Consider the following 14657-nt stretch of genomic DNA (forward strand, 5'->3'; position numbering starts at 1 on the left):
CATCCGTGCATCACGTCAAAACTTCTGCAGCCGCCAACTCAGAGTCGTCGAGGTTCCAGGTCGACCAATTTGGCATCTGGAGAGCTAACTTAGCAGCATTAGCCTCAGTCATATTTTGGCTTATCTTCAGGATGCCACGAGGTCCGTGCGGATGAAATAATTAAGACTTCATAGAAAGAATTCGAGTGTTAGCTTTAAAAGGTTTGCCGAGCACTCTTTGAGGTCCATCTTTTCTACGAGCATCATCCTCCGCACGGTCATGTCTTTGGAGTTGGACACCTGGGATATTTGGACGCCACGGATAACATGACAAGACGTTGAGGATTTCCACCTAAACACGATGGGAACAGAAGGTGACCTGGCTGGAGCGAGACTTGAACGAGGCTCCTGACGGTCTCTAAGGCTTGGGTTGTGTCAGTGGGAGTCAGGCGCTGCCATGGTTACGCTCTCCATGGTAGTCGTCCTGGTGAGCACTCTTTGAACTGGCCTGGTTGGCGGCTGGCACGGTACACTGGCACTGGCACTGGGTTTCGGGAAAGTATTTGCTGAAGGGAAAGCTTTACAGGGAATCTTTTTGGTTGAGGTAGAGTAGCAGAAAAGCAGCATCATCAGGCTAACATTGGCCCCAACTATGGCTCAAACATCCTGGTCAGACTGAGGTAGCTTTCTTTGGAGGTGTGCAGCTTGTAAGGGTGAAAAGAGTTAAGTGAAGAACGTCCATCAAAGGAGTTCTTCTAAATGGCATTTATGGCTAAAGACAATCATTTCTAACCCACCTCTCACCTCCGTAAGGCTTTCGCAAAAAGGCCGCTATGTTTCTTCCTTTTCTTATTGCAGAGGAACTGAAGGCAATGAGTTCTGTCACTACAGACTCGCGGGTACGTCCCAGTCAAGCGACGATATTTGGCTTCATTTTGGTTTTCTAAGACCGCTGTGCACATCTCCACATGCCCGCTCACCAGAGGAGATCTGAGGAATAAAATATTTTGGTTATAGAGCAGTCTCCAGTGGGAGGCGACATGGAGAGGATGTCACAGGGCTTGAATCTGGAGAGGCAATGTTGAAGACTTTTCTACATGCACATGTGCACGTGCACAGGCAATAAAGGCAATACGCTTTGGTTTGAGGTAGACATGGAGGGTGGGGGTGGGCGGGGAGACAAAGGACTCCCACACCTTTAAAGCATTCTGTTGACTTTTTTTTTTGGACCCTACTTTCAGGCTGTTAGCAGCAAGGTTTTTAGGGAGACTGGAGCTACGATTGATCCCCATAAAGAGCAGAAGGTGCTCCCTGATGGGGGGGGGGGGTTGGGTTTCTAAATGAGCAGGGGAATATTGGAGGGTAGGGGGGTGTTAGGCGTTGATATTATTGACCAGTGTTAGCCAGTTACCGTGCCAGGCAAACCTGAAATGTGTTGCTCGATGACAACTTGGCACTGTGACGGACAGACCTGAGAAACAAAGAATCAAGATGTTAGATTTTCTAAAACGTGTCCAGCGGCACAGAATCCCGTCGTATACTACAGTTTGGTAGTGCAGTCTGTATCAAGTCCAAACATGATGCAAACATCTGAGAAGGTTTAGAAATGTACGAAGTAAAAGGGTTGAATGAAGCTGAAATGTTAGGACAGAACTACCTCAGGCACTGACTCCATCCTTGGCCGATTTGCTCCGTCTTTAGGTACCCCGTTATGTCCCGTGTTGTCCCTCGGTACGGTCCAGTTATCCTGAGTCCCTTTACTGCAAAACAAACTGAAGACAGTCGCCAGCTGTGAGTACACACTCTAAAGAACCAAACATGGAAGTACATGGAACTAGCCTGCTCCAGTTTTCTATATCAGGACAATAATGAGGATAACCAGAGGTAACCAAGGTAACCAGAAGAACTGCTGACGGGGAATAATGAGAGGATGGAGGGTTTTTATTGGGGACTAACCTCCGTCTGTATCCGAACATGAGGAAGAGCACACAGAAGATGATGCAGGCGGTGCCGATGTGGATGCCGATGACGATGCTGCCCAGTGAGGCCTCTCCGTCCCTGCATTGACACAGACTGTTCCCTCCTGCACACACACACACACACACACACACAACAAGGTCACACACTCTGTACAATTCATCCCACAGACAGAAGCAGCGCGGCGGTGGTCCTTGTGTGGAGGTCCGTCTAAACATAGAACCTCTCAGAGGAAGTGTTTCTAATGTGTTTGAACAGGAATAACACGACGAAGAGCATCGACCAATTTTTACATATTTTTTCAATAATGCAAAGAATATCGTCAAACTCTAGCAAAGCACCTTGAAAGCCTCTGAACATTTATTTTGGAGACACAAATGAGCAGATTATGTTCATAACTCTGACTAAAGATAGAGCGGTTAGATCTGGTCTGACATTTAGGGCGTCCTTCTTTTTTCTTTTTACAAATTGAAAATGCTGGAGAATGTCGAAGCATGTTTTTATTTAATTTTTAAGCTTTTATTGGAGAGTTAGGACAGGCAGGAAAGGAACCACATGTTGGATTTGAACCTGGGCTGCCCGCTTTGAGGACTACCGCCTCCCTACAAGGGCCGTGCACACTAACCACTCGGCTACCTGTGAAAGCGATTTTGTGGTTTAATCTCTTTGCACATTTCTCCTAACACATTTTTTTATCTTCTTTTTGAATGCAATGTGCACTAAGTTCCTGTATTTCAATTTGATCAAATTTTATTTATTTATTTTTTATTTTACAGGGACGTTGCATATGAATAAACATTTCGGTAAATAAGCCAGAGTTAGCCAAAAGGCTAATTTTCATCTGTTGTCCCTGGCCAGATTTAATAAAAGAAAAAAAAGAAAAAAACAAGTTTTCATAGTTTTCTATTTAAAAAATGCTTGTCAGTTTATTGTCAGTTTATGAACCTAACAGGGAACGTAGGTCTCTTTCAGACTATTTTCTCATGTCTTGGTGAGTTCAGGACTAAAAGGTTTGAAGCTTCTGGGATTTGATCTTGAAGATTACTTCAGCTGTCAGCTGTGACACGTCTGTAATGGTGAGTTAATCCTGATGGCTGTTCTAAGTGTCTGACAGGATTAGAGAAGGAATCCCTACAGAGATAGACCTTTTGGTTAAAGAGGAAGATGTTGAGCAACAACTACCACAGCTGGGATCAGTTCCAGCCCCCCGCGACCCCTAACGGGAAAATCAGTACATACAATGGATGGATATATTTAGTTACTAGTTAAAAAAATCCCACTTTGCATTCACAGTGGTGATAAAAAACGTGTTCAAAATCTGCTCAAGTGTTCCATCTCTGCTCACGCTCACCTGCAGCCGGGCCGCTCACACCTTCCTCCGCCAGTGACACCAGTCTCTTGGAAAGGTCGCTTTCCCCGTTTCCATTGTAGGCCACCAGTTTGACTTCATACACAGCACCAACGTCTGAAACAGAGACACACAGACTTTAAAAAACATTGTGTCTGCAGAGGATTGATTTCTCCTTCATGCACAAAAAACTAAAAATCTGCTTTAGATGTTTTGGTTAAATGAAAGTGCAGATCCTAAAAATTAGTTTACTTGGAATAAGACGATTAGCGAACAACTTTAACTTTGTGCATTGATCATTAAGTAACAGAACCTCCCGGTGTCTAGATTCATTCCTGTGATAAATATCTTCTTTCTGGACTTATGAATCATCTCCTATGAAACCAAATATCCGTTTCTGGTTGATGCTGATCGTAATTCACACCGTCAATTTAACTCAATCAATAAGTGGCAGCGACCCGTTTCACAGAATAGTCTTCTTCTTTGAAACTTTTCTGCTGCTGAGAGCGTCTCGACGAATGCTAACGGCGCTGTTAGCTGATAAACTGACAAAGTAATTGTCATGCGGCACACTGCTGCTTCAGACATGATTATTATTGATCAGATCAATATGTGTTCAGAGGATCCGCACACAGTGACATCACAGGTTGGAGGATAATAGACCGCGTCATTCTGGAACATCTGTCAATAACCTGCCGCTCTTCATCCTGTGTTCACATCTCAGCCTGGCAGGGAGAAGCACTTTCACAGAGAGGGGACGATGATTTATGAAGACGTTTTTAGGACTAGAAGTAAAAGCACAGAGCGTCTTCCATGTTTCAATCTGGTTATTTCTGTGTTTTCCTTCCTCTGTAGAAAAAACAGACCAGCAGCTTCTGAGATTCAACGCTTTTTTTTTCATGCAAATTTAGGACTCTAAAATCTCGGACTAAATGTTTGGGTCACTTCTTGTTAACTGTAGTGTTGTTTCCTTCTTCCAGAAATGCATCCATTTATTCTCGGAGCATGTATTGAAGTTGTTTTCTCTTGAAGGTTCACAGAGAAAAAACAACACACATTTATCCTCAAATTTGGAAATGCTGTGCCCCCCCCCCCCGGGCAGCACACCAGCAGTCTCTGAGATTTTCCCCTGCTAATGTCTGACTCTACCATCCATGCCAGTTCACTTTCTGTTGGTCCAGTTTGCCACTTTAAATACGAGGTAACAGCCGGCTTATTTTCTCCTGAAGGTGCGCCTTGGATCTCAGAGAATAAACCGCTCTTTGCATGAAAATTAGCGACCTTAATTTTGGAATGGCTGCCCCCTCCATCACTAGCCTAAAACTTCTCAACATGGTCAAAGTTTACAACCTATGGTCACACTGAAACCGAACATGAACAGACCCCACCCCAACAACACTCACACACTCAGTGTAGAGTTCATCCTCCTCTCTCCTAACCCCCAACATCTCTCTTTGTGTAAGAATCACTTACTGAAGTACCAGTGCAATGTACTGTATAAGTGCAGGTTACTTTTCCACTGTGTAATACTCCATCTTGATTGATTACAGTTTTCTGCTTTTTTTTTTTTACAGTTTAATGACAATATGGCTTTTTTCCTGTTTCTATTCTATTCCATATATATTGGGGTGTCATAGGAAATAAGTGGAACTACTGTATTTTAGACGCCTGCAGTTTTCTGCAGTCACACTGGAAAACACTGAGCGTGTTGAATGCTCAGTGGATTGTAAGCGATGATTGACAGCTTCTTCTAAAATGAAGAGAGCTGAGGGAGCCTCGAAGGAGCTGCGGCTGATTTAATCCATTTCTGACACAACAGAGAAAAACTGACTGATGGATCGCCAGAGAGAGTGACTAACCTTTAAAATATCTTCTTCTGACAATGAAGAGATCTACAGGATAAAACTGTGAAGTCTCTGCTCACTCGGACTCTCAGCGATGTTTTTACATTTTTCTTCTCATCCAAGTATATTGAAATTACATATATAAGTCGGCTGAGTGGCAGCTGAGGCCCTTTTGTGACTGGGATTAAGTGGGTTGTCATGGTAACAGGTAGTGAGGTGGGGCCACTATGTAAACAAACATGGTGGAGAAACAGACGTGCCATTCAGGGTGAAAGTGAGCTATAGGTGGAAATATTAAAAATTTTATTTCCGTCGGAAACTCTGGTGCTCATTTATACTCTTTGATATACGAGGGGTGGGGGGGCAGCGTTTTAGAGTGTTCATTCATCCTATTAATGCATATGTAACTTGTTATGCATTTGTACCTATTCACTAAGTCTGTTTGTGTTTGTGTCTGCAGAGCATCCCTGAAAATCGACCTCTGTAACTTTGGACAGCCAAACCAGAAATGTTGTTTTCATGTTTAGCTGCAGTGAAGCAGGCCATATGTGTTCACAGCCTGAGAGACCGCACTGAGGGAAGATTGTGTTTCTCCTCACGTGTCTTATGAAGGGCGAGGGTCTGAATCGTTGCATGTGGTGATAAATTCCCTTAGCTTCTGGTGGTTGGACTTTGTCGACCTCTGCCTTTTTGCTACTTTGTTATATTTCTGAAGGATTTTTACCCTCAAACCTCAGACTCACCCAGCTTAGTGATGGTGTGGGCATTAATGTGACAGGGCAGCTCTATCTGCCCCTGGAAGTCGGCGTGTGGGACCCTGCGGTAGGACAGTCTGAAGCCCTCGGCCTTGCCCGCCTTGCTGGGGAGCTCCCAGAGGACCTGCACGGCGCTGGTGTTCATCACCTTGGTGAAGAAGGTCGGGGCGGTCGGCACTGAGGGAAGAAATGATGACGACGACGTCAGACAGAGAAGTACTTTGAGGTTTCCTCAGAGGAGACAGAAACAGGTTTAAAGGCTGACAGGTAGAAACAGGAAAGACAACAGAACACAATAAATAGATAAATGTTAAGACAATGAAACTTTGGATACTATAAATCTCATAAAGAGGACCTTAGAGAATATCATTTCTAATTTCATGAGGACATTTATTGCATGAAGAGATATTAATATATAAAAAAGTCATAAACTTGATATTCTCGTTTTACATCCTCATAAAAAGGCTGCTCTTTATTGCTCCTCTCATTACAAAGTTTGCTCCTAAACAGTTACCTGGAATTCATCAAAGAGTTCAACTGTTGGTTTTGTTACATATTTTTACACCGTTACTGTTTATAAATTACAGATTATTTTGATGCACAAGAAGAGCAAGAATTTTCTAAAGCAAGCACACATTGTCAGGATTAATTTAACCTGCAACCAAGCAGAACTGCTGCACCCTTCATGTTTTTTTTGTTCTGATTTTAATGTGTTTTTTTTTTCAAACAATAAAAAAAAAGAGGCTGATTTTATCCGTCTTTGACTCGACACTCAATCAAAGAGTTCATGATCTGCAGCTCTGCACTGTGACTTTTTTAACACAATATTTATGTCAACCAAATAAGGAGATAAAGATCATTTAAATAAAACATCAAGAAACCTGTTCGAAGAATGATGTGCCAGGTGTTTTGAATCAGTCTAAATCAAGTAAACATGCCATAAATCACACAGTTGAATCGTTGTGAATACACATGTTTCCATTGATTGTTTAGTGGTCTTACCGCCCCCTAGTGTTGTAGCCACCACAGTGCGGGACTGCTGGCTGGCTCCCAGAGGTGAGTATGCCTTCAGGTAGAGGGAGTAGGTGGTGGCCGGCTCCAGGTTGGCCACATCGTGTTGGAAGGTTCCTTTACTGATGGCCTCCTGCAGCTCCAGACCGTCCGGCTCTGAATCAAAAAACGTCATTTACGTTTATTTCTTTTATCATCTGAAATATTTTCCACTGCAGACTCGAACTGTTTGCATGACGTCGCTCACCTCCGATCTTGCGGATGTGCAGCACATAGCCGATGATGCCCTCCGTGACGTTGGGGGGCGGCTCGGTCCAGGTGATCTGCAGGGCGCTGGTGGACATGGCGCCGGCTGTGAGGCCCTCGGGGGCCGCGGGCAGGTCTTTGGCCTGGGCCACAGCCAGGCGGGCGCTGGCCTGGTTGGTGCCTGCGCTGTTCTCGGCGATGCACTGGTAGATGGCCTCGTCCTCGGAGCTGATGCGGGTCAGAGCCAGAGTGCTGCACGGAGAGACGGATAAATCAGTTCACTGTCAGTCACATCTACCAGAACGCCTAACCACTGATCCCTCACGGACTCTAATGGCGTCAGGTCTGCCGGGCTTGAGTGCACGGGTCTACGAGGGCTTGAGAGGGTTTAAAAAAGATGAGTAATTGGACATTGGACATCACACCACTCGAAAGCTGAGTCCATCCGAGTAACTTTGAATGTTTTTGATACTTCTATGACGCCAACAACATCCCTCTTCCTACTTCCACATCCACTGTGTAGCTCAGAAGATAAAACAGGCCCGTGCTGCGTGATTATGACTGTTTTTGAAGTGACAGGAGCCGTTTAGAATGACGTCATATAGCGGGTCCACTTCCTTGTGTTCACACTCATCAAATGAACTGGACTTTGGGGTCAAGTGAACTCGATTTGGACCCGGGTCCCTAATGTGAAACCACCCTAACACCAAAAGAAATCATAAATATCGGCTAAATATCGCGATAAATATCGGCTCTGGTTTTCACAATGGGTGCATCTCTTCTTTTAATTTAAACACAGTTAATCTCACACTTCTGTGAGGGTGGGGGGGGGGGGTGTGCTACAGGGTGTGATCTCAAGCTTGCACTTTAGGTTCACACACACCTAATACACACCATTAAAAGAGAGTGTGAGGAATCAGGGTGTCAATGAAGGGCTGCAGTTCAGTTTTAACCCTGGCTGAATAATCACCTCGATCACAGAGATGTGACCCTACAGCTCGTAACGTAATTAAACGACCAATTAAACCGGCAGCACGTCGTCTAATGATGCTCTAACTTTGTTCCTGTTCGAACACAAATAACTATGATGCACAGAGAATATGCATGTTCACTTTATTCACTAAATGTAGTCCTGCAGCTGAACTGTTCTGAGATTTTCTTAGTAGTGAGTAATGACTCTCCTTCCATCGTGAACAAAAGTTAAGTGAACAAAACCAGCGTAAAGATGTGTCACAGTGAATGTATGAATGAAATAAATACATATGATAAATACAGTGAAGTGCAGATCATAATCAAATGGCTTAACCACAGTCACACTGATCTGTAAGGCTCCATCAGCACCTGCTCCTGCAATCTCTCTGTGCAGTGCTGCCATCGTGTGGTGCAACTATGAACTGCATCGCTCCATAAAAAAAAAAAAAAGGCTTCTCTTTACATGAGAGGGAACAACACAGATTGAGATTTCACAGAAAATCACAATCTGCATCTGATAGGACTCCTGCTGCTGCTAAAGGAAATCTTTCCACGTATGGATGTGCAGCTGCATAAACCTGTCAGGTAACCTGCTAGTATTGTAAATTAAAGTTTTTATACACACATCACGTCGGCCCGAAGCCAGAAGGAGAGACATGAAGGAAAAGAGGCAGCGTGTGCACAATCCCTCTGTGCATTAAAAATACTACCAACTCGAGCTTCATCACACATTCTCTACATGTTAGATATTTTTATAGAGTGAATTTTAATTTATCAAACGTTAAATGCTGCAAAAGCAACTCATTATTTCTGAATGAATTCTGTTTTTTCAAGTAAAATATTTTTTTAATTGGGCCTTAATGTGCAATAACTTGACTGTCCGATTCTGCACTTTTTGTACTTAATGTTTGTCATTAATTACATTTTTGAATTATCGCAATATTATATTGTATATAATGGTAACTGTAATGACTGAATTTCCACTTGGGATAAATGATTTCTTATTCCTGATTCTTGATTGTGATCCGGCGTCCGATGTGGCCTCAGAAATCACTCACCTGTTGTTGTTGGTCAGCTTCACGTTGTGTCCCGGCATCAGCACCTTTCCGTTCTTCAGCCAGATCAGGTGCGGCTCGGGGACGCCCTGAGCCACACAGGTGAACACGGCACTGCCCCCTGCTGGTTTGGACACGGACTGCGGCCACTGCAGGAACTCAGGAGGAGCTGAGGAGGAGGAGCAGAAGAAGAGAGGAGGGAAGTGAGAGGAGGTCACATGCTCAGGAAACACTGAGCTGATGTGTGTCAGTCTGTTTGATCTTCATTAGATAGTAATTATGGCACCGAGGAGTTCTGAGTGTCGAACGACGGAGCGATGAGTCAGAAGACCATCGAGAAACACATTAAGGAGCAGAGAAGTAGCAGTAACACCCACGGGTGCGGCTGAAATGGTTTGGAAAGTATCTCATTAAGCAGCAGGCTATGGGCCTATTATCGTTGCAAAACTGCATGTTTTGTTTTGACTGTGAGTCACACGCAGAGATATGGATCCACAAAGCTACAGATTACCAAATATGTAGACTGGTGATGAATGCGTACAGAAGTATTAACAGCTGAAGAGCTGAAAGTCAAGTCATGAGGTATAACTGAGGCGGGCCTCTCAATCGGCTGTCCGTTTGCACGACTTCTGCAACACCTCTGCTGTGCTACATCCACAAACCAGACCTCTGAGTCGAGGGTTTGTTTGCCCTGAGCTCAGGCTCACAGGTGACCTGAGCCTATTTTCATCAGCCCGGCCTTGCTGGTCACTTGATGGCGTGAACTGAGGAGGTCACAGCGTGTTTGGATATTTCATCTTTTCTCCCTCATTGTGCACACACACACATTTGTGGATCTCAGTCAAAGTCATGTGTGCACAGACAGCCGATTGAGAGGCCTTTGAGCAAAAACACTCAGGTTTATCAGCCGTGGAGAATTATATTCACATTTAGAAATAGGTGCATGTACAGTGTTTGCAAATCTCTGTGTACATTTGTGCATTCATAAACAGTTCTGCATCAATAATAGCTTCATAGCAGACCCACATCTCTTCAGTTAGCTTAAATAAGTACTAACATAGGCAACAGAAAAGAAGAACGATAAAAGTAACTCAAACAAAAATGATGGACATTTTACTTTTACAAATGCGTCTTTAGAATGAAGCTAACGACAGCTGCTAACCGTTAAAGATATCAAAGTCTTTTTTTTAAATCAAAGGTAAAAAGGTCTGGATGATTTTTCAGAGGCTTCACGATTTGACAAGAATTAACATCAAGCTGAAACTGACACATTTTATCTGTGATTGAACTTTCTCGTCCAGGGAGTCTCTTCACACCCCAGAGGAAACACACACACACACACACACACACACACACACACACACACACACACACACACACACACACACACACACACACACACACACACACACACACGCACACACACACACACACACACACACTGCTGACCCCCACCCGGTTCGGATTGCCCTCCCCCTCACAGATGCAGGGTTCACTGCTCCTTCTGACACCACGTTCAATATCACAGGAACAATACACACATGCATATATAAGATTGGAGAACGGCAGCGCAGGGTCTTAAGCCGTAACACCCCCCCCCCCCCCCCCCCCCCCCTCCACACACACACACACACACACCACGCTCAGCATCTCATTGATCTACTGACCTAAACACCCGCTGTGACCCCCCCCCACACTGCACCCTCCATCCATCCTCTATGATCCAAAGACGGGATGGGTGTCGCCCAAAATGACCATTTCAATAAGAATGCATTCATCACGTCAGCTGCCGGGGGTCAACACACCAGCTCTGGAGGTTCAGGGACTTATAAAAAAGATTTTTATTATTTATTATAAAAAAAGCGTATACATGTGTTTAATCGCCTTCTTCTCAGCGACCAGACTCCACGGACAAAAAGGGTCTTTTTACCTCACTGAACGCAGGTGTTGCTGGTGTAAGGCTGCTTTGTTAGGGTTACTTTGTTTGTGTTGCAAAATGATTGTGTTGCATCTGAAGTAACCATTAAGAGAAAGTCCCAGAATATCAAACGAGGCTGCAGTAACCTAGCAACGACCCTGTTTGGCACGTTAGAATGGCAATGGTGTGTTTGAGGAGAGTGATGCAACAGCTGTTCATGATTTAAAATAACATCTCCCTCTTCAACAGAAAGGTCTTATCTCTGAAGGGAAACTTTCTGTAATGCTGTCGGACACTTTGAATAACAACCTGAGCCTGTCAAGGACAAAAACAAAAACTTTGAGTGGACACTCTTTGATGGATTGAGATTTAACCTGCAGACATTACAGCCTGTTTCACTGCACTCGAGCTAAAACAATCACCTGGAGAACTCCAAAAACTTTTATTGTTTTCAGTCATTTAGAGCTTTAAATATTTAAAAATAGTCCCCATGTTTAATTTATTTAAAAAAACCCCAAAAAAACGACATTACCGTTTGAAATGTGCAAAAATACCAAAACAAACCAGTTTAAAAACACAGTTTGGATCGTAAACGTTGTTACATACATTTTAGTCTATCTCTCTCTCTTTCTTTGTGTGTGTGTGTGTGTGAGTGTGTGGTCATTATCCATCAGAGCTCGTCTCTGTCCTCCCCTTCATCTGTCCCCTCTCCTGCTGTCAGAGAGAGTCATCAGCTGATCCATACTCTGTATCGATCACTGATTCTGTTGACCTTGAGTTTCACCTCGTCTTATTACGTCTGCTCCCTTTTGTTTGTGTGTGTGTGTGTGTGTGTGTGTGTGTGTGTGTGTGTGTGTGTGTGTGTCTGTGTCTGTGTGTGATTTATATGAGGGAGTTTTAGGTTTTTAGGTTATATAGTTTAAGGGATCAAATAGAAAAGCAGCATTCATGTTTGGTACCAAAACGTTGCCAATGTATTTGTGTAATTTAGATAACCTGCAGGAGTTTGCCTAAAATGTATGATTGATTAAAAACAAGAAATTACCCAACACCTGGTGTCTAGGACGTCTTTGTTTGTTTATCAGAAACATTTTTGGATATCTTTTGATATTTACTAGTATCGTATTGAAGATTAAAAATGTGGTATTGTGACACCTCTTGTTACGAGATATCAAGCAGACAGCATCTCACCAAGGCGGATATCAGTTTAATAACAGGATGCAGAGTCAATGCCAATAATGACGCCAGACCATCATGTGCAATCTGTGACGATCACAGAGCGATTATGAGAGGAGAAAACTGTTTTTTTTAACTTTTTACTGGTTTCATTTTTTCATATTTTAACACAAAATCGTGCTCATTGGCGTCCTATACCCATCAAATCAAACTGTTTAATGTTGAATGAATTGTCAATTAGTGTAATCGGTTTGAAATCCAATCTGTCCACACACCCCTGGTATCAACTGGTTACACTTTCTAAAACAAAGTGTGAAGTACAAAATGTGAGAACATTTGATGTGCATGGATGAACCCTCTGCAGCTCCTGTCGTCTAAACGCGAGGGAGAGGTCACCGTGTTCAACACACTCTTTTCCAACACGGCCAGCCCATCCTTTGTGTCTCCCCCTACAGGATGACACCCGGGTTGCCTTCACCCCTCCGCTGGGATGCTATCCATCATCCGGCCCTCCTTTAATAACCCTGAGACCACACCCCTATTCCCAATACACCTCCCTGTGTGTCCATCCTGACTCCGCCCCCCCCTACTCCTCCTCCTACTCCCTCACTTTGACCGTTTTCACTGAGCATGGATCCTTCTGTCGGGGTCAGGGGTCTGAGGTCAGGGGTGAGGGTCATCCACCACCCCCGTCCTGCACCTTGCATCCCGTCTGCCCCCCCCACCCCTTTCTCTCCTCATCTTTTTGTCTCTCCTCTTATTGTCCCTCTGTCCTGAACCTGACCATGGACTCTCAGACAGACTGTGTGAAAGTTCAGACCTCTGCTAACCTCCACACACACACACACACACACACACACACACACACACACTGACACATTCACTGTGAACTTGACTTCACAATAACAATTCAAACAGCTTCACTACGAGTCCTCACATTGTCTCTGCACACTTGAACCCTGAGCCTCTCCAGCTGTTGTTCAGGACATGAGCGATGGAGACGGAGCAAACCTTTGACGGAGAATAGTCTCTTATTTTATTTTAATTCTTGCATCAATTATCTGTTGAACATTTCAAACCCTGTAACATCTGTCTCATCTTCTACACAAACATATCTCCACCTCTGCTTGTTGCTCTTGATCCACTCATCTGTAACTTCACATTAAAACACAAAGCAGGAGCATGCATTGTATCTTAACTGTGTCTGCTGCCGCTTTGCTAAACTGCCACTTGTGTTCACATTAGATTCACTATTTCTCTACAGTTTCTCATCAAATCTCCAGATGTTTTTTTTTTCTGAGGTGGGTGAATCTTAAGTTTAAGAAGCAGTCGGGGTGGGGAACTGTCATTTTCTTTTCTCCTGTTTCTGGTTCAGTGAGGGAGTTGGGTTTAGTTCTTGTGTTTCTTGTCAGGTGAGGTGGTGTTGTAGAAAGACGTAAAGCTTGAAAGCACAAACATCTAAATTCAAATAATTCAGCCTTCTCTCCGTCCTTCTGCTCCTGTTGTGTCCGACTCTTTGAGCGGATCAATCAATACTTCTCTCTGTCACTCTCTCTCTGTGATTGGCAGGGCCTCTGGTGATGCAGGGGGAGGGAGGGGAGGGGGGCTGATCTTTAATATATGCATTAATTTATTGATCAGTTTTTCTCTGTTAGGTGTTAAGAGAGAACAAAGAGCTTTTATCTGACAACATGAACACACACTCAGGACAAAGAATCCAGAGAGTTAAACTGTTCAGATGATCTGCAGCAGAGTCAGAGCCCAGTTTAGTTTGAGGTCACAATACGACCATATAAATCTTTAATGAGGCCTTAAATGATGCTGAATCACTGCAGACACTCGTCATGCAGAACGGTCACTTCAGTCACATCACTGCAGAAGATTAGGAACACTGTTGGATGAACATGGAAACAGTGCAGCAACAGAAGCAGGCGATCATGTCACCTCCAAAAATGAGGATGTAGGTTTGAGTTTTCTCTCTGTTAACCTTAACCTTGATCATTTCACTTGTCGAGCGTCTTTAAATGTACAAAGCGAAAAAGAGAAGCTCGTAATACAGGGAAATTCTCTGGGTTCCCTGTCCCCCTTTTGCGGAGCTCCACTTCAACAATAAACTCTGTAAATAAATGTGAATGGGATTTTCAAATCACATCCTGTTCCAAGACACTCAAGTGAGTTGTTCTTTTCTCATTGGTCAATTTATTTAGCTTATTAAAAGCAATTAAGGCCCCACTTTTTGTTCTCATATCTTGAAGTAAGGCGTTTGTTTTGACTTTTCTGATAAATATGGATTACAATTATTGTGTTGAGATATTTCTGACGAGGAAATGGATTTAAGTTTTTGCAGTTTATAATCCATAAAATAAGTTATAGATT

At 43.6% G+C, this 14657-nt stretch overlaps 1 protein-coding gene across 1 annotated transcript in view; it reads right to left on the reverse strand.

Annotated features, from left to right (window-relative positions):
• Positions 1–424: 424 nt before the first annotated feature.
• Positions 425–14657, reverse strand: part of si:ch211-57n23.4 (immunoglobulin superfamily DCC subclass member 3) — a 21020-nt gene continuing 6787 nt past the window's right edge. Inside the window, exons 7-15 of the mRNA XM_065948400.1 lie at positions 9191–9356; positions 7162–7412; positions 6906–7070; positions 5892–6080; positions 3308–3421; positions 1936–2062; positions 1634–1751; positions 1391–1450; positions 425–523 (exon numbers count right to left, since the gene is read on the reverse strand). Coding sequence (XP_065804472.1) covers positions 425–523; positions 1391–1450; positions 1634–1751; positions 1936–2062; positions 3308–3421; positions 5892–6080; positions 6906–7070; positions 7162–7412; positions 9191–9356 — 1289 coding nt within the window. The remainder of the gene's footprint in view (positions 524–1390; positions 1451–1633; positions 1752–1935; positions 2063–3307; positions 3422–5891; positions 6081–6905; positions 7071–7161; positions 7413–9190; positions 9357–14657) is intronic.

Source organism: Labrus bergylta, chromosome 19, assembly GCF_963930695.1.
Source record: "Labrus bergylta chromosome 19, fLabBer1.1, whole genome shotgun sequence".
In the NCBI taxonomy this organism is placed as follows: domain Eukaryota; kingdom Metazoa; phylum Chordata; class Actinopteri; order Labriformes; family Labridae; genus Labrus; species Labrus bergylta.